At 36.6% G+C, this 25,609-nt stretch overlaps 1 protein-coding gene across 1 annotated transcript in view; it reads left to right on the top strand.

Annotated features, from left to right (window-relative positions):
- Positions 1-23,535, top strand: part of HECTD2 (HECT domain E3 ubiquitin protein ligase 2) — a gene marked incomplete at both ends in the record, with an annotated part of 40,373 nt that extends 16,838 nt beyond the window's left edge. The window contains 14 exons of the mRNA XM_080621775.1: positions 89-198; positions 1,581-1,729; positions 3,232-3,355; positions 5,640-5,736; positions 6,636-6,743; positions 8,561-8,693; positions 12,932-13,020; positions 13,970-14,128; positions 14,562-14,636; positions 15,634-15,721; positions 15,982-16,088; positions 17,241-17,356; positions 17,986-18,129; positions 23,415-23,535. Coding sequence (XP_080477901.1) covers positions 89-198; positions 1,581-1,729; positions 3,232-3,355; positions 5,640-5,736; positions 6,636-6,743; positions 8,561-8,693; positions 12,932-13,020; positions 13,970-14,128; positions 14,562-14,636; positions 15,634-15,721; positions 15,982-16,088; positions 17,241-17,356; positions 17,986-18,129; positions 23,415-23,535 — 1,620 coding nt within the window. The remainder of the gene's footprint in view (positions 1-88; positions 199-1,580; positions 1,730-3,231; positions 3,356-5,639; positions 5,737-6,635; positions 6,744-8,560; positions 8,694-12,931; positions 13,021-13,969; positions 14,129-14,561; positions 14,637-15,633; positions 15,722-15,981; positions 16,089-17,240; positions 17,357-17,985; positions 18,130-23,414) is intronic.
- Between the last annotated feature and the right edge of the window lie 2,074 nt (positions 23,536-25,609).

The following is a 25,609-nucleotide window of genomic DNA, read 5'->3' as shown; positions in this document are numbered from 1 at the left end:
AACAAGAACAAACATAAGAAAAATTCCTAATGACTTTTTTCCCTTTCTGCAGTTTATTAACCTAACACATTTTTTTAATCTTTTTCAGAATCCTCAATTTAGTAACACTTCTACTTATGTCATCTATGCTCACTTGCTAAGACAGATAGCAGCCTTAACAGAAGCTGACCATCATTTCCTAGTGCACTGGTCTAAAAAGTAAAAAAAATTAAAAAAATAAAAATAAAAATTCCATTTTTAGGATTACAATTGTTACTGTATTTCCATTGATGTTGACTGTTTTATAAATTACATGAAAGTTAATTTAATTGACTACAGAGATTGTTTTTGTTGTTTTCAAAGTACATTTGGGCATAGTCCACTAAGTGATACTGATTTATAGATGCAAACTGTATATAATGTATAAAAATTAATATCTTTATGCAAAAAAGCCTTCATTCCAAAATAACTTTTCTGTAACACGTGCAAAATACTTATGTATGTAAATTTTTTTAGGTACATGTTTAAATGGTATTATAAATACAAACATTTTTATGATCTTTGTTTAAATAAAGGTATGTCTTGGATAGTTTGCAGAAGATACTGTAACTTTACTGTGTTTTATGAAATTCACAAATCAAATCAAGTCCCTGCTTCATAGTGTAATGGAAGTGGTGAGAGAGTGTAGTTAGGGCATTATATTTTTTAATTAATTGAAGTTGAAGTAATTCTTAATAGCACCTAACTAACAAAGTCCTATGGGGTAACTACCCAAAGAGCAGCTTTTAAGAATTGGTATGCTGGTTGCCTTCGTCATAATAATTGTGCAAAAATTTCAGTGCGGTGTAAAAATGGAAAGTTTGAATGGCCATATTCACAATTCCCTGACCTTTAAGGGAATCTGTCACTAAAGGATTTTCTTACCTGCAAGGTTGGAAATTATATTCCCCTCCCACTACCCTGTAATATGTCTAGATTTGCTTAAATATGTGATAATATATTATTTCATTTGTATCAGTGTTTACAAATAATGTTTACACTCTTGATTAGGGATGCAATAGGCATATCAATATTTTTATTCTTAAAACATGTATCAGAAATCTAAACCATTAAAATAAGAGAGCTCTTATTTACAAAATCATTCTCTAATATATTTACACATGTGTATTGTTGTGATATTATGGAACTGGTGCACATAATTTAAAATGTGCACTTGTCACAAGCTTAAGTACTTTCCGTTCTTTATTCAATAGGACCAAGTGTTTCAAAACAAAAAAATTCAGAATTCTTCACTATTCAGATTATGGAGTGAAATAGCTAAGGGGTTTTGTTTTCTTTTTGTTTACTAAAAGTCAAGAACTAATGATTCTACTGCATTTGGTGGTTTTTTTTTCAAGTCACAGGCATTAAAAAGCTTAGTGGTGCACTGATGAAGAGCATTGCTGTGTATCAGTATTTAAAAGCATGCTTCTTAAACTTTATATTTGGCAGTTGCTTTTATGTATAGGGCATGTTCTTTAAAAATAAAATTGAAATCTGATAATAAAAGCCCTAGTGCGGACAGTGACCACATGAGAGTAACTGCAACACATTTGTTTTAGGATTTCACAGAAGAGGTTCAAGCAGCTGGTGGACAGGTTACTGCAATTTATTTCTTTACGCTTGTTTCCTGCAAAACCTGAAGAGTTTCCACCTATGGTGAAATGTACCTGGTGGATTCCATCAGCCGCCAAAGTCTTGGCTTTATTTAGTAGGTATTTTTCTTGAACTGTATATGCATATGTATGTGGATATATATGTACATTTCTTTGTATGTATATACATATGAGGGGGAATTGTTTATTCCTCTTCTGTTCTGGGTGAGATTGACAATGATGGTGGCACAGTACAAACTACAATAATACGCCAAAAAGTAGTAAACAACAAAAGACATCTTCTATTGGCAAGTCTTTGTACTTGTTTTCTAGTAAAGGGTAATTGCTACACATCAATTTCCTGTAGCAAGTGAACATCATTCAAACAAAAATCCATGGAAGTAACCGATGCTTAGGCTTTCCCTTGGTTTTATAAAAGAAACTGTTTTAAATGTGTAATTCCTAGAATTTCTTCTGTAAATGGCTTAGCCCCACAGAAATATTTGGCATCTAAGAGAAGCTAGGCAGTGCATATATCCAAAACTACAGCTTAAAAAAGTTCAACCATAGAACACAGAAAATGACAATTGCAAATGCAAACCCTTCTCCTCCACTCATCCCAAACAGCTTGGTGATTAGAGCATTTGCTATGGAGATGAAAGGCTTAAGGTCAGTCCGCTTTTCTTGAGAGGTAAAAGCATTTTCTTCTCTCTAAGAGAAGATGAAACCACCAAGCAAAAATTAAGATTGGAGTGAGGACATTTTCATTTCACTGTCAACTTAAAAACTGCTTAAAAGCATTCTGCACAGTCCTGCCTGTCCAGAGTGACAGCTTAGATAAAGCTCAACTGTATCTGAAATAAACGTGTGTTGCCTAGTCATCTATGAAAGAGCTTGTAATTCCATATTTCTGGGAAAAGAAATATTTAGTAATTCAAAATACACTACTTTCTGACTGATCAAAATTAATCATGTTTAAGTGAATTTACAGAAAACTTATTCAATATTTGGCATTGTATGAATGAAATGTGTTGTTATATGAATATTAAAGAATGAGATAGGCAGCTTAAATGTGAATTGGTTTTCTTGATATGGTCATTTTTGTATTGGTGAGGCTAGATGGTGTAGTAGTTACCTGAGGAAATAGGTGTATCTTTGAATACTATGTTTTATGCCACTCTCTTTCCATCTCTTTTACAAACAGGCATCAAACTCAAACAGGTAATTGTTAGCTTAAAAACATATAGATGTTATATCCATAGCTGGGTTTAAAATTAAATGGCGATAATTAAGAAATCCATCTATCAAACTACTTTTTCATTGATTTCGGCAGAAAAGAACTCTGTGCATGAAACCTTAACTTAGCTTATGTCATTAAGTGTCATTAAGCATCAAATGGAGGTTCTCTTATCATAAATTGGCTGAACTGGGTATTGTTTTCTACAACAGTTAATGTGATGTCATGTTATGCTTGTTAATCTGCAGGTAAGACTGAGACAAAGTTATTAGTATCTGGCTTGGCTTAAAGTTTTGGAGGGTACTGGTGCCCAGGATGCCTAGACAACAAATGTGCTGAATCCAGGCAGTATTTTAAAAGACTTTTGTGTTTTCTTTGTAGATGCTGCAAACTGTCTGATCAGTCCTCCTATTATTTCATATACGGATTTCTACAATTCTACGCTTGATCATATTGATCTTATGGAAGAATATCATAACTGGCAATGTTACGGAAATTCTCACAGGTAAGGGGAATTATGTGGTTGTTTCTTGTTAATTAGTATTTCAAAGCACTGTATCTACACTGTATATCATGTATATATATCTTATAACATGTATATAGTGTGTCTATATATAACCACATTAAATACTGTATTTTATTGGAAAAACATTGCATAGCTGCTACTTGATATACTTGGTATTGCATAGATGCAAGACTGAATGCAATAGATCTCATTCTGCCTTTGCAAATTGGAGAAAAGACATAAAATATAGACGATGAGTTTATTATTTACTGGCGTGGACTTCTAATTGTGTCTTACTACAAACGTATAACCTCAAATACATTCATAGAAAGTGGTGTGTGCATACTTACCACTTAATGATGAAAATATCTTTACCTGTATATATATGGCTCCAATCCTATGTGCTCCACTAAAATCAATAGTGCTATTTCTGTTATATGAAAATAACACACAAGTTAAATCTTTACAGACTCAAATCTTACAAAGGTATTTCTCTTGTAAGAGGCAGCCGGCAGTGTGATTTAGAAACATCTAGAGAAACAGGCATTTCATCTTACTGCTAAAATTTAAAATTTAGTGACATTTTCTTAATAAAAATGTTTTGTATAGCTGTATCTTTTAGCATATTAGTATGTATCACTCACTCTTTACAGCTTGAATCACAAGATCAATTAAAATTCCTCATATTTCAAGACTTTTCAGTAAGCTAATGTAAGACATCAGCCAACCAAATGTAGCTTTTTGTTTATTGCATGTGCAATTTTCCTTGTCTTTAGCAGCAGTTGAGGAAAACTTCACATAATTTGCTCCACTAAAGCAGATATTGTAGGCTAGGTTTCTGTCTGGTACCTCATATTCTGCTTGGGAAGGAATTAAAAACAAATACATGAAAGAAAAGGCAAAAAAAAGCCCCATCAATCCCCATGACACATGATAGCAGTAAATGTTCAGTAGGTTTTGCATAGTCTCAGTCAAAGTATTGGAATCTGAATACTGCTGAGCTTCAGATTTATTCTTTTTTTTTTTCCACTGGCACCATCTGGCTGTTTTGGCACCCACATCCAAACTTACAAAAGGGCTGCAAGATTTCCACCTGCTCCAGTTCTTTTCAGTTAGCTGGGACACTGGGAATTCAATGTATGTCAAAACAAAGTTTGCTTGGTACATAATTTCTGGAGTAGCTGAAATGCAGACTAGCTGTGTTATTCTTAAAGAAATTTAATTCTTTTACTTTGTTGAAGCCACACTTTATTCTAATTTTACATCTTTTAACTCTGTGTTGTTCCACTAAAAAAAACCCAGACAAAAGAACAAACCAACAAAGAATCACAATCAAGACTATATGCTTAGAATTAAGAAGGTCAAGTAAGAGCAAGTCCTGGTTTACCTTTCACATGAAATATTTTGAAATACATAATTCTTCAAACTAAGTTAACACTCCTTGGTAAAACATTTTGGATTAGGATATCCAGGAGACCAAATGAGACTATTTTGCTCATTTTCCTTTATTTCCTAGCAACATCTGAATCCAGAGCTTCTCACAGGTAGGATTCAGGGTGCACATACAGTCTGGATTTAAGATGCGCACATAGAGCCTGAAGCTCTGTGTATTTCAGTATGAACTTCTGCTAGGTGATGCAAGAGCTGAATCACCAAAAAAACCCAACTTACCAAAATAACCAATAAAAAAAACCTTTTACCTTGGTGATTTCTAAAGTTTTTGAAATTTATTTGTATTATTCGATTGTAGTGGAATATGGGATCTGATATTTTAGAAGCCCTAGATGGTTGTAACTTCAGGTTAAATCTGAAGAACCTGTGGAAAATAAGTTCCTTTGAAAGTCAGTTCTGCAGTAAACAAGCCAAATCAACATTATTTCTACTCTGTACCTAAACATGCTGCACTGAGACGGCTGCTTTTCTTGTGTTTAATAAGATATTATGATTTTCTTTAATTCAGTGTAGCAATTAAAATTTAGTATCTAAACAGATGACTCTTTATTAGGTCTGTTGATAACGATAAACAATAAGAAAGAGCTTTATTGAGAATAAGTATTATTACTGGTTATAGTTTCTAATAGTATTTGCAGATAACTGTTTGTTCTACTGAGTTGAGTATATGTGCAATGCAAAAAAAACCAGCAGCTATTTGCAAGTTACTAACAGTGGAGGGAAGTAGTTAGTGAATCATAATGCAACAATTCACTCCTGTATTCTGAAAAAGTAAATAATGTGCTAGATGCAAAAAAAGGAAATATTTTATCTTCTTTTCTCTTGTTGTTAGGTTTTCTTTCTGTCAATACCCATTTATTATTTCTATAGTGGCAAAAAAAGTTATTATTCAAAGAGACTCAGAACAACAGATGATAAGTATTGCACGGGTAAGTCATTTAGTGATAAATGTTTATGTCTCATCCAATTGGTATTTTATAAGTTTTTGTTAGATTGATATTACATGCAGCCTTTCATCACAACTTCTAGAATTTTGGACTACCCTGAAAAAAAACTTGAGCAATTTTACTATTACCAGTCTATAACTGTCCATGCTGGATTCTCTCAGCATGTTTTATTTTAATGTGCTCAGTTTCAGGATGTTTCTAAATGCCAGTGCTATGGAGAAAATGACTGTAATTATTTTTTCTTTTTTTTTTTTTTTTTTGAGAAACCAGCATAATGTTCTAGCATCTTAAATTAACAGGATAATTAAGGACGAGAAATTCCATGAGAATTTTGGACCATTACCTATATAATTCCATTAAGATACCTTGTCATAGCAAACCAAGATGTAACACTATGTCCACAAGTCACAGGAGAGGTATTGCTTCTGGCCAGCCTCTTCTGTTTTGAAAGAGACACTACCTGCCTCTTTCAGTGGTCATTTTCTTCAGGTGCTGGGTGATACTGCTTTCCTTAGTGCTGAATGTGGCAGCACCGCCACTTATTCATTCCTGTCTTGCTGAATGTGTTTTGTGAATAGGTAATTAAAGCACAAGCCAGTCTCTGAAATCCTATGGGTATATTTTTAACTATTTGTGGAGTTTTAGAGGTGGCTGCACAGTTGCCATGTTCTTGTTAAACTTTCTGATAAGTTAGTTCAAATATGGTATAAATACTAGAAAAGAAATTGCTCTCCATCTCTTAGAACATATTGAAGCAGCCATCATATTAGGATAATGTCTTTTATGCAAGATACTAAAGCCTTTTTACATTTAACAAGTGCAGCACTTTGGCTTATAAAAGAAGGTACTGCATGTGTGATGTTTCTTCTTCATTCAAATAGCAAAGCCTTGTGGATAAAGTGTCTCGCAGACAGAAACCTGACATGAACATGTTGTTCCTAAATGTGAAAGTGAGGAGGACGCACCTTGTTAGTGATTCACTTGATGAGGTAACAAAAATGTAATTAAATAGTATGTTGCCACAGAATAGCTATTGCACTTGGATTTCAGTTTGATAAGTCATATTTAAATCTTTCTGCACTAAGAGATTGGGAATATGACTATATAATGCCAAATAAAAAGAACTGCATCACTGTCACAATAACAGTGCCACAGAATAAATTGGGTCAGACATTCTTAACTTTATTTGCACCCTCACAATGCTCAATAGCTAAGCCCATAATAAACATACATGTTTGCATGCCACGCAGTATGTATTTGTGTTTGCAATTTTTGTTTTAAGAATACAGTGAATAATTATTAGGTGATGTAGGACTTGGTTCCATGATAGGAGCATGAATAGTGACTAATCACTAATGACTTAGTTCTGTTCCAATTCTTGGACCATTTTTATTCTTTTAATGAACTTCTCTCTCCTAAAAGAATTATTTTAGGCTTTCTTAAGTTCTTATCTTGATTTTAACTAATTCCTCACATTCTTGCATGTAATTTTTTTCCTCTTTTAGAAATGAAACAGATGTGTCCATTAAAGTAGGCAGTTCTTCAGTATCCACTGAATCTTGCTAATTAACATTACATAAGAAAATCTAGTTCTCTACTCTTTCACAACACTAAAACCAGCCTGATGGTATTGAAAAATAAGTCCAAGTGGTAAAAACAACACCAAACAAGTTCTGATTGCTAATCATCAGAAAACATAAATTTAAACTAATTTTTTCCTAGATTAAAGCCTATTTTGGCCTCCTCTCCTAAGTCAGAAGAAATATAAGTGGTAATACTGCTTTCTCTTGGGCATTGTAGGGGTTTTTTTACCACACTGAAATTACCAGGAGCCACTTTAAGAGCTTTGATAGCCAAAATACTCTCTTATTTATTTCTGGTACTTCCTCTGCCCATCTCAAGGATGAGTAAGAATGTATTATATCATCCATATTCTCAGAAGTGTGGAGAATGGAAGATGGGGGAAGATGTCTTATTTGTATTTCAAATTTAAAAAAAAACATTTTGCAAAGGAAAATGGCTTTAGCTAATAAATAGCTTATGACAGGTAATACAAAATACCTGTGTCATAAATTTTGTGCAACAGCGATTTTCTTGAGCAGCTAATATAAAAATTATTTTAGCACATGCATCTTCCTGACTGATGTAAACACTTTCTCTAGAGCTGGACAGTAATTAGTGGTTTAGAGAAAAATTTTGTGGGGACTTGATCTGAAGGATCACTGCTAATTGTGAAAGGCTATAATCTATTTCATTGCAAGTCTTTTGCACACCTGGTTGAAATCCTGTATCTTAGGATAAAGGAATGAAAAGAACTTGTTACCATTGTCTAAAAAATAGCTTTATTTTTTACGTATTTCCCAAACAGCTCATAATTGCTGTCAGGTATCTTAAGCTGAAAGTAAGGCAGTCCAAATACTGAAAGTTTTAGATTCCTCCTTATTTCTAAATATCTCCAAAGGGTGTCTAATTTTCTTAATTTTATTTTTTTTTTTAATCTATCATTTCTTCCTGGCAGAATGTCTTCTGCATCTAGTAGCTTAAGTCTGTTTGCACATCATTCTTTTGAAACTTAGAGAGCAGCACCATGTGCAAGGTAGTTTATGATATCAAGTAGTCATGATCATCTTGCTTCTGTAATTCAGTCATTGTTTTGATATAGTTTGGACCTATTAGTAGGAGATGATGCCAATTACTAGTTTAAACAAAGCAAGAGCGGTAGAGACAAAGATACATTCTCTGTGGCTACAGGTAGTGATAATAAGTTAAATGTCCTTTTTCTTCTTCCTTACCTATTTTGCAATAGCTAGCAAGGAAGAGAGCAGATCTGAAAAAGAAGTTGAAAGTCACATTTGTAGGGGAAGCTGGTCTTGATATGGGTGGCCTGACAAAAGAATGGTTTCTTCTTCTGATTCGCCAGATTTTTCACCCAGATTATGGTGAGTCATACATGTTCTAAAATGTAACATGAAAATATTTTTCATTGTAAAAAACCAGTGATGCATAAGAATTCTTCATTAATCTAGTATTAAGCAGACCTGTTATTAATTTATGAAAAAACAAAGCAGGCAAGTTAGAATTGCATATAGACGAGAAGTTTTAGCATAGAGGAAGGTAGAAGAGACTGGAAAGTCTTTGAAGAGCTTTGAAGATGCTGGCTTTGGACAAGGAGGTTCAAGCATTGCTGAAAAAATGAGATTTTGCTTCAGTGCTATGGCAAAATTAGGGGGTGGATAAATTTCTGATCAATTGAAGGGTTTAGAATTAGGATTCAGCTCTTCAAGACTTTAGTCATGTTAAACCTTGTTCCAGAAACCAGAAGCTCCAATGTTCATGGTTTATTAGTATCCCTAGGCTAGTAAGAATATTGGATATGAAGCAGGGGGATTTGAGACTGGCAGTAGATTTTTCCTTGAAGTTTTTCTCAAATATATGTGTGGTTACAGTGTTTCTGTCTCTATCAGAGGCAGGATCTTGATGTACCTCTGGGCAGATGGGAGAAGGCCATAATTTTATGGAGTAGGTCAAGGATAATTTTAATCTGTTTAATTCAAATGGAATCAGGACTTCGAAAGGGTTGTTTCCATTTCTCTTCTGAATAGAAGATTTGTAAAAGTTTTCTATGAGTCTTAGTGAATTGCTAGACCTAATAACAAGCTAAGAAGAATAAGCAAAATGCAAGCCACTGAATCACTGACAATTGTCTGCCCTTGCAAAATATTCTAGAATATATGTGTGAATTCGTATGTTTGGATTTAAAAATAAGTTTATTCCATTTAGCTTAATATGTTGTCTGGTTGCAATTGGAATATGATGTTCCTGTTCCAAAATAGGAGGAGACGTACAGCAGCCTTTGAAATAGATGTTTGTCATGGTTTAACCTCATCCAGAAACTAAGCCCCACACAGCCACTCACTCACTGCCCCCCCCCCTTCCCAGTGGGATGGTGGAGAGAATCACAAGTGTAAAAGTGAGAAAACTTGTGGGTTGAGATAAAGACCGTTTAATAAGTAAAGCAAAAGCCATGCATGCAAGCAAAGCAACACAAGGAATTCATTCATACTTCCAATCATCAGGCGGGTGTTCAGCAATCCCCAGAAAAGCAAGACTTAATCACATGTAAAGGTTACCTGGGAAAACAAAACACCATCACTCTGAAAACCTTCCCCTTCCTCCTACTTCCCCCAGCTTTATATGCTGAGAAGACATTATATGGCATCAAATATTCCGTTGTTAGTGGGGGCCAGCTGTCCTGACTGTGTCCTCTCCCAACTTCTTGTGCACCCCCAGCCTACTCACTGTGGGGTAGTGTGAGGAGCAGAAAAGGTCTTGACTTTGTGTAAGCACTGCTCAGCAGTAACTAAACTAAATCAACACCGTTTTCAGCACAGATACAAGACATGGCCTCATGCTAGCTACCATGAAGAAAATTAACTCTATCCCAGCCAAAAGCAGCACAATGGTTTATCAAATACTGAAGTGGAGATAAGGCTACAATTATTTGTATGCCACCTGCCATCCTTGCCTCTTTCTTCTCACACTGCATTTTCTGTTTTTACATTGCCCTCAACTGTCTTCAGATTGCTAGTTTTCCTGGTTTTTGTAAGTAGCTACAGTTGGATGCTGTTTTTGTGCTCAGTTCTGGTAGACTGCTGATTCTGGCTTCCCATGTATCAATGGTTTCCATTTGCACTGATAGTCTGCAAGTTCTAGCACTATTTCTGTGATTAGTATTGGTAGAGGTTGAACCTTTGACGAAATATATTCTGCTTGGGTATCTGTGTGGCCAGTATTCTTAAAGCAGTCTGAGATGCTCTCAGGAGAGAAAGGTCCTTCAGTCAGGTACAAGGATGGTATACGCTGATGTGAGACTGAATGAAACAGCCTGCCTCTGCTGTTACTAGGACCTGTGAGCCCATAATTAAAAAAAAAAAAAAAAAAACCACAAAGATTTTCTGAGTACGTAGGAGATGGGAAGACATGAATTAGCATTCGCAAACAAGCAGTTCAATCTTCTTGTTTTATATTGCTCTAGATGGATTTGGGTCAGGGCTTTTTCCCCACCCTAATGTTTCTCAAATGAGTCAGCTTTCCTCAGCTGCACATGGAGAAATTACTGGTGTTATAATGGGTTAAAGTGCTTCCAGGCTGGCTCTTAAATTAGAAACATTGATTTCCAGGGACTTCAGCGTAACACCTGATAGTCATTGGCAGAATGCAAGAGCTTGTCTGGCTTTTTATTGGAAGTGTTCATGTCCCTTGAATGCGTGGTACTCTGTTTATAGGACTCCTTTTAAAGGTCCAGAGCTTTAAGTCATAAATGTATTCTCAAATCTGCTGAGATCATTATTTGCCTATAACCCTTTTTCTAGTAAAAAGGTTGCTGGGTGGAGAAATGACTTTGGTGATAGCCTTCATCGGAAATAAGTTATCCTGGAGAAAGCGTTTTGTAAGTTTTACATTTCTGTTAGTAAAAACGTGTTGTCAGTAGAGCTTGGCAACTGATGAGTTTGGAAATGCTTGTGAGAAACTATTTTTTTTCACCTGCTCTGGCAGACTTCCTTGTTCTAAAGTGTAAACTCTTTCATTGATTGATGCATCTATCAGCCAAGTGTAGGAGGAGTTCAGAAATGTTCTCGTCCCTTGGAAAAGGACTGTATACTCTGCTGTCTTTAATGTTTAAGTTGCAAATAATGTATGTCAGAAGCTTGGAAGGAAAAACATAGAAAAACATCACTGTTATTACCCTTTGCAGGTTAGCTGCAGATGTAACTCCTGAAATTAAAGAACTCTCAATTAACTCACTTGTCTGCCCTCCTGTTTGTTACAGTGCTTTCTTCATCTCAGTGTGGACAATTAATAAATGGTATATGAGATCTGTTTTGTTCCAGCATCACTGCCATCTTTCAGTATATGTGAACCTTGCTGTTCCTTACATGGAACTGTTTTGTTGCTTCTCGTAAAGGCACTGTCTAAAGCTTTTATGATAAGCACCTTTTTGAGCTAAAGTTCAAAAGATAAAGTTCAGGAGAGTAGGGGAGAAGGGAATATGAAGGCAGAATTTTACCTGTAAATTTTCTTAAGATCTAGATGTCCTTGAGTCATCAGTTGGATTTTTATTCTTTTTTTTTTTTTTTTTAATAGAAAGGAGTTTGATTTTTCATTTAAATATTATTTTTTCCCAACTTCATCTTCAAACACAGATGCAGTGAGCTACTGCTTACAATATGTCCTTAGAGCTGTTCAGTTCTTTGGTTTGTACACTGACTGTGGAAACAGTAATAAACTGTTGTGCTATTCAATCCCAACAAATCAAAACCACTTATCACATTTTATCCTATCTACTTCTGCACTTCTGAAGTTAATTTCACTGTTAGCACTCACTTAACTAGAGTGTGAATTGCTTCTCTGACCAGTACATCTGGGCATCGGAAAGCTGGTATGTGGTTTCATTACATAGGTTTTTACTTTCTATCACTCTTTACATCAGAATGGTCCACAAATAGCAGTCAAACTAGTCTATAGCGATGATTTCAATAAGATGTGGCTTGTCATTTAGACAGTGAGTAGCTTTTTTAGGGTATGTGTGGTTTAATTTATTTTTTTTTTTTACTTCTCTGATATTTTTTGACAGAAAATATGAAACATACCCCTTTGCTGCTAGGGTATGTATAAGATAAACCTTTTAGAGCTTTCTGCTCTTAAGAAGGTGAAGCTTACGGTATTTGTACTATGGTGTTCATGCCAGCATTTTTAAAGATTTTCATCTGCTATTGACCCGGAAAGAGAAGAAGAAATGGTTTACACTGCAGCAAGAACATTTTTGGTTACACAATTAGCATTTCTGGCTGCACAGATGATGAAGTACAGTGAAGAAACAGACTACACAGAGACAGTGCAGAATATCACCGACTGGAGGCGCTGAAGAACTTTGGTTTCTTTCACCCCAAAGCCTGGAGGGCTTGAGCCTGCTTTGGTCTTGGCACTACCCTTCGTGGTTCTCGCCCAAGCACCTGCAGGCTCCTGCTGTGGGTGGGAAGATGGGGCTGAGAATAAGTGTGGAGATACAGGTGCTCCTAGGAGCACTCTTAAGGCTGCATGTTTGAGAAAGGTGAGGTTTTGTGTGACTTTATACTGAAGCTCAGGCTCTGCAAAGACCGCTCTTCCTGTTCTGCAGGCATGTTCACCTACCACAAGGACTCACACTGCCATTGGTTCAGCAGCTTTAAGTGCGATAACTATTCTGAATTCCGACTGGTTGGAGCTGTATCCTTTTATGTGTGCTAAACGGTGCTAAGCACACAGCCATTAAATGACTTGGTGCAGGGGAGAAATAAGGCATCAATTAAAGCTCATTCAGTTTTGTATATACAAGTGTGTTCCGTTTTAAATGTATAAAAAGTATGTTAGAAGCAAGTGAACTAAAAATAGGAAGCAAATGGTGGTATGTGGGTACGTGGTACATTTTACAGTCAGAAAATTAAGATGTATGTACTTACACCTCTTTTTTTTGTAACTGAATGGAAGCCATGTGTTATTTTGAAAGCAAGTTTATTTTATAGGTTTTCTGTTGCACTCATATCTTAAGTTCTCAGACACAAATGATTAATGATAATATATTCTTATAACTCCACCAAGATGAGATGGTGATGTCCCAGTTTTACTGATTGTAGTTGGACCAAGTGATCATTGTAGGTCTCTTCCAACCAAACCATTCTCTTCTAATCAGAAGCTGATATAATTTTTGGTTAAAAAATAATTTCAGATTTGCTTCATGAGTACACTTAAATGTGCTAGCTGATGAGCTGTAGTGCCAGTACAGGTTTGTCTTTATGCTTTTAGATTTATTTTCATAAAAATCCTATATTGAGCACTCTCTAGAATTTTGGGATAAAAAATCTGAAGTTCTGCTTAAAAGCCTTTTTCATAACAATTCTTTGAATAATTTATTCTGGAAATGCTTGTATAGAATATTATGAAAAAGATTATCAAGTGTTCTGTCAATATGCATCATTTGACCACTTCAACAACTACTTAATTATAGTACAGAACTGCATTTAAATTTATCAGTCATAAAAAATATAAGTGCAATTCCTTCTGTTTAGCATATATTAGAGTACGCTAAGTAAAATCTTAAAATATTTTTCCAAGTTAGTTAAAATATTAACTATAATAAAGATGTGTGAAGTTTGCCCTTAACGTTTGACTTGTATAGCTTATGGGACTTGCTGTGTATAATAGCATCACTTTGGATATTCGTTTTCCACCTTGCTGTTACAAGAAATTATTGAGTCCTCCCATTGTTCCCTGTGATCATAACACACTTGTAGGCATCTGTGCTGTCACATTAGATGACCTGTTTCAGATTATGCCCGTAAGTATAATGTTTTTAAGAGGCTAAAAATTACTGATTTGAAACCTGTTTTATTTATATTCAACGTTTGAATTATAATCTGTTTGAAAACATCCCTTTTTTTCCAGTGCAGGCTGATAGTCTCCTTTTCATATGAAATCCTCCATGTTTTCTAGCATAGTAGAATTTTTGTTGATCTGCTTGAAGTGAGAATACCAAAATATGATATGAGTATTCTAGACACATTTTCCATAGTAAAAGTGTGAGTTTATACTTAAATAAAAATAAATAAACAAATACCTTAATTAAGCAGTGAATTTTATTTGTGTACATATTTTGAATAGACAGCTTTTCCCAAAATAATTTCTGTATAAAGTAATGATTCTGGCACATCCTTGCAAAGTGCATCACTTAGTTTTGTAGATTTACTGAAGAGTTTTTATTCATATTGTAGGAACTGGCTCATGGACTAAGTGAACTTCTATCCTATGAAGGCAATGTTGAAGAGGATTTTTACTCAACGTTTCAGGTCATTAAATACGCAATTATAAGTGATTCTCAAACTCGGTCAGTAATTTTTACCAATGTTTCTGCAGTGGAGTGGCCTACTACTCTGTGATTGTTGATTGTTTGGAATATAATTGCATGGACATTAAAGCTTGCTTCAGGACCAGTCTAGTCCTGGAGCATCAAGGCATATAGATGCTGGTTCTCTTTAGGGGCTTTAAGGCTGTTGTCCCCTGGCAGTGCAGATTGATCTGAGTGCTGACTGCCAGGGTTGCATGGCGAGATGCTGGTGCTCTTCCAGCTCTTTGCTTGATCTGAAATCGCCTTGCAGTTGATGACCTGGTCTGTGGAATTATTTGGCTGCAAAACAGTTCCTTTCCCAAACTCAGATGCTAGTCAAAGCTTACTCTGGTTATTTTGCGTTTTTTTCCTGGAAATCTCCCTTAAACAATAGCTTGTTCAAATTACAGTAATTTTGCCTGACCTGTATGTCTAACTGCTACTTCAATCAAGAAAGCCTTTTTCATTTATTCATTGTTTTAGAACACATACTAGTTAGTAAAATTTCCTGCTGGTTTGTGAATGTTTATTGGACTAGTGTTGACCTTTTTTTTTCACCTCAACTTTGAATTATATTATTATCAGACCATATGAGAATTTTTAAGTGGGTACTTTTGAGTTCCTAGGTGAGCTGCAGTGCAACAAGTACCTTCTTAATTGTATTTGATGCTTCAAAATTGTTCTTTTCTGTTAAAAACTCTGTGGCTCCAGAGCCTGCAGGTTGGTTTGATATGGCGCTGTGTTACAGGGTCAGTTTTTTCTACTTTGAATACCAATTTCTTGAGCAATTTTTGAAAATTGTAATATTTAACTTTTAAAAACCCCACAACCCTCAGAATTACAGCATGTGCTAAAAAGAGAGGTGGAGGAAATACATATAATAATAAATACAAGCTTTGTAATTTGTGGGTATACAAATGTATTTTCCAGTATTGAACTTGCGTCCTCTTTTTCTCCAGGTTTTTCAGGAAGAATTTGGTGTTATAAAATCTTACAACTTAAAGCCAAATGGAGATAAAATTCCAGTCACAAATCAGAATAGGAAAGGTACTTCAGTACATATTAATTACACATATGTAGCAGGTTTAAGTTTGTCCTTTTTTTCCTTCTTATAAGCCTAGGTTTTCTTTAACAAAGTGCGAAAATGAAATTACTGTAGGCCCTTTCTGGTATGCCTACCAATTTTATAGTAACTAAAATGTAATGTATCCATTTTTCTTAATGCAGTATAATTTGAGAGAGCACAACAAATGATTATTTAAAATTATTATATTGTAAAACAAAATAAAATGTTTTTTCTTTTTTAGAGTATGTGCAGCTCTATGTTGATTTTCTTCTCAACAAATCAATCTACAAACAATTCGCAGCTTTCTATTACGGATTTCATAGTGTCTGTGCTTCATATGCATTACTGGTAAGAATAAAATTAAATGTAACTTTTCTGTTTCAAATATATGACAATGACATCTAAATTACAAAAATTACTCTCGATAATTTTAGGATTCATGAATAATTTTGATTAATCAACATAGTTGATTAATCCAACATAAACAGAAGAAATTAAGCAGGTAATCCACCTGTTCTGCATAGTGTTCCATTGAAAACAGATAAGTAAAGCTCCGCAGGTTAGATTTATTAGTATGCATTCGCAGACACTTCATGTGCATGTTTACAAGGATTCTCTGTATTCCCTACAGTTATAAGCAGCAGAGCAACTGTGTCTGTGCTCTTAAGTGACTCCTCTGAAAAACCATATTATTTTTTGCAGGCAGAAAACACAGTGAGGTTGAAATTAAACATTCTTCTGTATTCAGTCCTGTTTGGTGGTCGGAATGCCTTTTGTAATTTACATCATGCCCTGTGCAGTAAGAAGAGAAAGAAAATTGCAATTTCCATGAGATTTGCTTCATACCTGTGAAATTAGCCGCGTATGACACACTTTCAGCAAAGTGAAATGGGACTAACTGCAGGGAAGGTTCTGGAAGGAGAATGAAAATCCATTGAAATGCCATTACGTGTTCCCATGCAATTTGAAATGAATAAATAGATTCTGCAGGTGTACCTTTAGCCGTTATTAAACACAGTTTATTGTTATGTGTGTTTGCTTTGCGCAGCAGTGTGTACAGCTAAAAGTCAAGTTCTGTCAACCTCTACTACTAAGCAACCTACACTGGGACTTTTCAGTGTAAATGGAATAGGAGTTGTAGCTGAAATTGAGATCAAGACTCTTCATCTGAATTCCATATGTACGAACTTAATTTTCTTCCTGACCCATTTGTAATCTAATCATATAGCGATCAAGTCAGTGTGATAAAGGTTAGAATGAAACAGTGAGGAACAAAAGAAATGTATTAAAATATTATCCAGTAATTTGCTTTTTACTATATACAGTAGTAAGATTCTTGAAAGTACTGAGGAATTAATTTTTCTATAAAACAGTGTGTATCTGTTATAGATTTATATTTAATGATATTCTGTTATTTTTTTCTGTAATGCCAGAAGAAAAATTGAATCTGAGTCTCGTAGAATCATTTCTCATCTTAAAATAAAAATTTAATTCTGGCAGTTACTTCGTCCAGAAGAGGTTGAAATTCTTGTCTGTGGCAGTCCTGAGCTGGATATGTCTGCTTTACAGAGGAGTACCCAATATGAGGGCTACCAAAAAACTGATCTCACCATACGGTAGGCTTAATTTTTTTCTTTCTAATTACTGACTTTAGAAACATCATAGAATGGTAGACTAGGTTGGGAATAATCTCCTCAAGGATAATCTGAGAATGATTGAAGTTTTAAAAACTATTTCCAAATAAGACAAAGACACTATTAAATTATCAGCAAGTAGGAAGAGTTAGATCCTTAACGGTATAATGTGTTGCTGGATACCTTTAAAAGGCTATAATGGGATTGAAATGTAAATAGTTTGAAAAGAGTAGCTTCAAATCCTGCATAGTGAATTCTGGATAACAGAAATAAAACTCAGATTTCTAAAAATGCTTGTTCTCTTCCAATTCTATTTAATACTAAGGACGCTTCTATTAGTGAGTAGAAGGCGTTTGTATTTTTATAGAAAAAAGGGCTTGAGCATCATTTGACAAGAAAACATTCCAGAATTCTTAAAACATTTTACTTGTCCAGTCCTTCGGGATTCATTTAACCTTACATTTTAGTATACTAGTGATGTCCTATATATTATAATAAGTTCTCAGTAAGTGGCATTCATCATGTAGTACTTGTGGTTGTATTATCCTCATAGTGTTTTCTCATGATATTGCATCTTACACCATTTTCTTCTTCCTCTGCCCTGAACATAGATACTTTTGGGATGTAGTGCTTGGATTTTCTCTTGACCTTCAAAAGAAGCTGCTACATTTTGCTACAGGAAGTGATAGAGTACCTGTGGGAGGAATGGCTGACTTGAATTTCAAGATTTCAAAGAGTGAAACATCCACTAATTGGTAAGTAATTTTCTGGATGTTTAAATATTTTTTGTTAAATTATTTCCTTAGAACCCTTATCGCTCTTGAATGTGTTTTTAAAGAGCAGCAATCTCTGTAAGGAAGAAACTACCTGGACTTCTTTAGTTTGTCTTCAAAATGTTATTATTGATTGCATAAGTTCTGCTGGTGACCATCTATCACAATATTGATTCTCCAGTCAATGTTCACATTTGAGGCTGTGAATTCTTTATTTGTAGAGATCCCTTGCATCTTTTCAATTCGAATAAATGATTTCTTTAATTGTTCCTAACATGACAACCGAGCTAATGGAAATACACTGTGAATCACCATGAATTTTTCTGAATTCAAGTCTGTCACTATGTATAGCAGCCCTTGAAGCTGCATAAAATGCTTGCATTCTTTCTTGATGGTCTAAATAAGAGTTTTAACACGTATGGGTGAGAAGTTGTAGCATTTCTTTAGGGTCTCTGCTGAGGAAGTGTATGCCTGATACACAGGTTGCTCCAAAGAAATAGCATCAAAGCAGTCTTGTAATTCTGTTGTGAAGGTTTAATTGTTCATGCCAAGTTCTTATGGTTTTGGTAGTGTTTTATTTTGTATTGAATTGACTTGAGAAATTCCACGTACGTCCCAGGTACTATTTTCCTTCTCAAGATTCTAGAAAGTCAGTTAAAATAATTTGGAAAGCTGTATAGAAAAGCTCACTGCTAAGCAGTAATTGCTGCTAAGCAGTAATTACTGGCTTTACCTAGAGTTCTCAAACATTTAGGGCAATCAAAATACTTAAATGGAACTATATTTTTAGACAAAATTTTATTGGGTTTTCTGTGGAGAGCTGATTTAAATGCATAAGCAAAATAAATTTTGGGGTTGGTTTTAAATTTGGTTTATCTCATTACTGTGGTATTTCTAATGCTTTATTCAATGAGCTAATAACTGGTTCCAGTAACATGTTAAAGGAAAATGAATATCTAATGAAAAATAAAGAAAAATCAACCAACATTGAATCTCTTAAGTCCATTCTCCTGTAAATTGTTCTTTTTCTTAAAAATGGGAAAAAGTGTTTTGAACTAGCATGCATTTTAAAATCATGTAGGTCTGTGTTTTGCAAGATCATAGAATCATAGAATAGTTAGGGTTGGAAAGGACCTTAAGATCATCTAGTTCCAACCCCTCTGCCATGGGCAGGGACACCCCACACTAAACCATGTCACCCAACGCCTCATCCAACCTGGCCTTGAACACCGCCAAGGATGGAGCATTCACAACCTCCCTGGGAAACCCATTCCAGTGCCTCACCACCCTCTCAGTAAAGAATTTCTGCCTTATATCCAATCTAAACTTCCCCTGTTTAAGTTTTAACCTGTTACCCCTTGTCCTGTCACTACAGTCCCTGATGAATAGTCCATCCCCAGCATCCCTATAGCCCCCCTTCAGATACTGGAAGGCTGCTATGAGGTCTCCACGCAGCCTTCTCTTCTCCAGCCTGAACAGCCCCAACTTTCTCAGCCTGTCTTCATACAGGAGGTGCTCCAGTCCCCTGATCATCCTCGTGGCCCTCCTCTGCACTTGTTCCAACAGTTCCATGTCCTTTTTATGTTGAGGACACCAGAACTGCATACAATACTCCAAGTGAGGTCTCCCGAGAGCAGAGTAGGGGGGCAGGATCACCTCCTTCGACCTGCTGGTCACGCTCCTCTTGATGCAGCCCAGGATATGGTTGGCTTTCTGGGCTGGGAGCACACACTGCAGCCAGCTCATGTTCATTTTCTCATCGACCAACACCCCCAAGTCCTTCTCCGCAAGGCTGCTCTGAATCTCTTCTCTGCCCAACCTGTAGCTGTGCCTGGGATTGCTCCGACCCAGGTGTAGGACCTTGCACTTGGCATGGTTAAACTTCATAAGGTTGGCATCAGCCTACCTCACAAGCGTGTTGAGGTCCCTCTGGATGGCATCCCTTCCCTCCGGCGTATCAACCGAACCACACAGCTTGGTGTCATCGGCAAACTTGCTGAGGGCACACTCAATCCCACTGTCCGTGTCACCAACAAAGATGTTGAACAAGACCGGTCCCAACACCGATCCCTGAAGGACATCACTCGTTACTGGTCTCCAAATGGATGTTGAGGCATTGACTACAACTCTTTGCGTGCGGCCATCCAGCCAGTTCTTTATCCACTGAGTGGTCCACCCATCAAATTGATGTCTCTCCAATTTAGAGACAAGGATGTCATGTGGGACAGTGTTGAACGCTTTGCACAAGTCCAGGTAGATGACGTCAACTGCTCTACCCCTGTCCATCAGTTCTGTAGCCCCATCATAGAAGGCCACCAAATTGGTCAGGCAGGATTTCCCCTTAGTGAAGCCATGCTGGCTGTCACCAAGCACCTCCTTGTTTTTCATGTGCCTTAGCATGCCTTCCAGGAGAATCTGCTCCAAGATTTTGCCAGGCACAGAGGTGAGACTGACTGGTCTGTAATTCCCTGGGTCATCCATTTTCCCCTTCTTGAAAATGGGGGTTATATTTCTCTTTTTCCAGTTGTCGGGAACTTCACCTGACTGCCATGATTTTTCAAATATGATGGCCAGTGGCTTAGCAACTTCATTTGGCAGCTCCTTCAGGACCCGTGGATGGATTTCATCAGGTCCCATGGACTTGTGTACATTTAGGTTTTTAAGATGGTCTCGAACCAGATCCTCTCCTACAGTGGGCATAGGGTCTTCATTCTCACAGTCCCTGCGTCCACCTTCCAAGACTTGGGTGGTGCGGTCAGAGACTTTGCCAGTGAAGACCGAGACAAACAAGTCATTAAAACCTCAGCCTTCTCCAAATCCAGGGTAGCCAGTTGTCTTGATAGCTTCCGGAGGGGGCCTACGTTGTCTGTAGTCTGTCTTTTATTCACTACATACCTATAGAATCTCTTCCTGTTATCCTTAACATCCCTAGCCAAGTTCAATTCTAACTGGGCTTTAGCTTTCCTAACCTGGTCCCTAGCTTCCCGGACAACATTCCTGTATTCTTCCCAGGCCACCTGTCCCTGCTTCCACCTTCTATAAGCCTCTTTTTTCCTTTGAATTTTCCTGAGCAGCTCCCTATCCATCCAAGGAGGTCTCCTGGCCCTCCTGCTGCACTTCCTTCTAGTTGGGATGCAACACTCCTGAGCTTGGAGCAGGTGATCCTTGAATAACAACCAAGAGTCTTGGGCCCCCCTGCCCTCTAGGACTCTATCCCATGGAACATTACTAAGCAGGTTCCTGAAGAGGCCAAAGTCTGCTCTCTTGAAGTCCAGGGCAGTGAGCTTGCTGCACGCTCTTCTCACTGTCCTGAGGACCTCAAATTCGACCATCTCGTGATCGCTGCAACCAAGGCTGCCCTGGAGTGTCAGATTTCCAACAAGCCCTTCCCTGTTGGTGAGCACGAGGTCAAGCATGGCACCTCTCCTTGTTGGCTCCTCTATTACTTGCAGAAGGAAGTTGTCTTCCACACAATCGAGGAACCTCCTGCATTGCTTGTTCCAGCCTGTACCTTCACTCCGACAGATGTCAGGGTGGCTGAAGTTTCCCATGAGAACAAGGGTCTGCGAGCATGAGGCTGTTCTTATCTGCCTATAGAGCACTTCATCCACAGAGTCCTCTTGATCAGGTGGTCTGTAACAGATCCCCACAGTAATGTTCCCCCATCGCTGTTCTCCCTTTAACCCTGACCCACAAACTCTCTGTTGACTGCTCACCCGTCCCCAGACAGAGTTCCATACTCTCCAGCCTATCCCTAACACAAATAGAACTCCCCCTTCCCTGCCTGCCAGGCCTGTCTTTTCTAAAGAGCCTGTAGTCTTCCATTCCAACGCTCCAGTCGTAGGAGCCATCCCACCATGTTTCCGTGATGCCTATTATATCATACACCTGTAGTCGTGCACACATCTCTAATTCCTCTTGTTTGTTTCCCATGCTACGGGCATTTGTCTAGAAGCATCTGAGCCGAGCTCCAAATGAAGCCAATTAAAGATAATTGTTGGAGTCAGACTGCCTGTGCAGGGATGAATGTAGACATGTTGGCATTGCATTGCTGGCACAAATAGGATCAAATAACGTAACAGCAATAAGAATTGCCAAATGAATATCCGGTTTCTCAATTTTCCAAATTCTGAAGCACATGACTCCAGTCTGATAATAGGTTTTTGCTTGCTTGTTTAAGGGGCGAGGACGGGGGATGTAGATTGGGTATCCAAATCTGGGGGAATTCCACCTCCTTTCAAGAACATCTGCTAATGACTTAAGGCCAAGCTGCTGCCATTCAAAAGACTTAAGAGCTTTAATGAAAACAGAACTAGAGAGCTTTTAAGTCACCTACTAAAATTTAAGTTTTAAGTGTCCAAGTTTTAGAAATTGTTCAGTGTTGAGTTAATTCCAAATGTCAGGTTGAGCTCCAGCTCACTGTCTTTCTCCTCTCTCACCACAAGTAATCAGTTGTAGGACAAGGACATATCCTCAGTGTTGTTCTGCATGTCACTTGAGAATATAAAGGGCAAGAAGATCACATATGTTATTGCCTGTAGCTATGAAGCAGGATGTTAGTGGCATCTCATACTGATGGCAAAACCAATGCTTCTGCTAGTGAAGAACAGTTCTCATCAAGCTAATCCATTCTAGTGAGTGTAGTTTCTAGTGTTTGTCAGGCAATCCTCAGAGGTATCTGCAATATATATTCAAACTCAGCTCTCAGAAAAAACTCACAGCTGAAGGTGTTGGTATGGCTAAGACGAAAATTTATGAACTGTTGTTTTTCCAGGGCTTTAATCAGCTCCTCAGTGCTTTGCACTGAGACGTGTGTCTGTAGGGAAGTGTTTTACCAAGCTGAACTTGGAGTTTCATATCCCTGTTTCATCTAGGTGCCTTTATTCCTACTGCAGGACCCACCTTCTTTCTTCATGTTGTGGGTTCTGATTATACTCAGATTTTGTGTTTAGAGAGAAAACTGATTTTGAAGTCATGTGGTACCAGAAGTTTCCAAAACCTTGAAGGAGATGTTGCTGACTTACAAAAAAAAGAAAGGCAAGCAGGCAGTTCCAGGCAAACAAATTCACCTGAGATGTGTATGGCCACCAGCTGTGTTATTTGTGTTCAACAGAACTTGAACCAACAACGTGAGGATAAATGTTCCTTTTACAGGGTTTCTTACTTGAGTCATGTTTAACTGAAAATGTGTAGGCAGTTGGCATTATTCTGCTACTGTTGTATTATTATTATATCTGTTTTATTGGGGTTTGTTTTAATGATCTTAGGTTACCTGTGGCCCATACCTGCTTCAACCAGCTTTGTCTCCCTCCTTACAAGAACAAGAAGGAACTGAAGCAAAAGTTGATCATTGGAATTTCAAATGCAGAGGGGTTTGGTCTAGAATAAAATGAAATACTTCAAGAACAGCATTTTTATGTAGCATTGACTCTTCTCATTGTGCCTTTAAGCTTTTTGTTGTTATGTTTCTTGATACTGTGCCAGTCTTACCCAGTGTAGATTTTTTTCTTTTAATTAGATATGAAGTGTATTTTTTTCCTGAATGGCAATACATTTACTGCTTGCTTTGTCACAGAAAGTAGCTTTCTTTGTACAAAAAGCTAGTCTATTTGATAAATGAAACCTGACTAAGACAATTTCTAAGTTATAGTTCATTTCTGGTTTTATTTAATAGCACTTTATCATTAATCATAATTGCTTTATATTGCAGGTATCCTACTGGGATATAGTATACAGAATATTTCTTTATTAGCTAATCCCAGTGGTAGAATGTTTTCAATTAACATGAATAATAGGAAAAAATATACAGCATGTAGCCATATTTTCACAAAGGCAAATAGGAATTTTAGTCTTTATAAAATGTATGCAGTTTTAATAATCTGGTTTTCCTTCTCAACGAAACAGGCTATCTAAGAAGCATGTAAATAACTACCTGTGAAAAAATAGGGGTTTGATAGTGCCATTTACTGCTAAAAATTTATTTTTTATGAATAAGAGGTTTTAGATGTCCTATATTCAGCTTTTACACTTGACTGTATGAGAGTGTTAAAAGTGAAAACTTTTTTCAGTTTGAGGGGATTCAGATCCAAACTACAGGTGTTAAGCAGCTTGTATGTTCATTCTTTGACAGCAAACTAACCAGATCTACTGTAGCGTTATAGTAAACAGAACTAGATATTTAAAATACATTCTACATATGGTGAAATATTTCAGGAAAAGACTTAAATCTACAACACATGGAAAACTGAAAGTGTATCATGCTATCATTTTTTTCAGCAACTTTCTTTAAAGTCTTAAGTAAGCTGTGACAAAAGTGAGTACAATAACATTTCTGAAGGATGTTGAAGCTTTCATTAACTTGAAGGCCAGCGTTTAAAGACAATGTTTTGTGGTTTTCACTGCACAAACTACATGAAAAGAATTCTTGGTGTGCCTGCTCCAAGTTAGTAATTAGGAGCTGGGAAAAAACCTGGTTCTAAAATGCAGATGTAATTATAAGTCTGGGTTTTATTCATTAAATGGAAAGAATTTATCCGCATGCAGTACAGTACTTTCTTAAATATGAATAGCTGCTGTGTGTTCTACAGATTTTTCTTTTAGCTGAATGAGGCCCAGAACATTCAAGACACTTTGGCATCTGTCAGCTATCCGCATTGACCTTCTGAGGCATGGATGCTTAAATATCTTGCGGAGTCTGTACTCAATTACTTATTTGCAATAAGAGTAAAATATCTTATTATTCTTGTTTTCCCTTTCTGTATTATTTGCATACAACCAACATATTTATATATGATGAACAAATTAATCTTCCTAATTCATATTTTCAAAGCCATTGTGGATTTTCTGCAATAGCTAAGTGTAAATTTTATTCTTTTTTGTAGAGAAGGTGCTGGTGATTTTACTGTTTTATTAAATTATAAATAGTAGGATATTTTAAAATATTTGTCACTGCATTCATTGTGCTCTCCTTGAAGCTGATAAGAAAGTTTCCATTGACTTTAGCCTGGAAGAAAACTAGGTTAGCATGGAAGGTGTTAAAAGCAGCACTTTGAACTTGTGCATTTTACATTGCTTTCCCAAATGTAGATTTTTTAATAAATTTTGATTCACCAGATGTCAGATGTTAAGAAATAAATGAAACTTTCACCATTGACTGAATGAACTAGATATCTTCAAGCAGTGTTAAATTTTTAACAGCAGAATGTGGAAGTAGGTAAGAAATCTGGAAACAAAGGCATGCTCCCCTTCCCCTCTCTGTAGAATTGGATTCATGGGCGTTTGGCTTATGAACAAATAGCTATACAGTTTATCTGAAAACATGGCAAATTAGCCAAAATATTTTTTTATGGCATAAGCCCACTTTTAATAACTATTTATGTATTATTGTTAAAATAAAATAAAGTTTTGTCTTCTTATTTTCACTGAATTGCACTTTGCCTTGGGTTTAGTTTTATTTATCGAA

Source organism: Psittacula echo, assembly GCF_963264785.1.
Source record: "Psittacula echo genome assembly, chromosome: 6".
NCBI lineage: Eukaryota > Metazoa > Chordata > Aves > Psittaciformes > Psittacidae > Psittacula > Psittacula echo.
The sequence above is the reverse complement of the archived record's forward strand: the minus strand, read 5'-3'. Positions and strand labels throughout refer to the sequence as shown.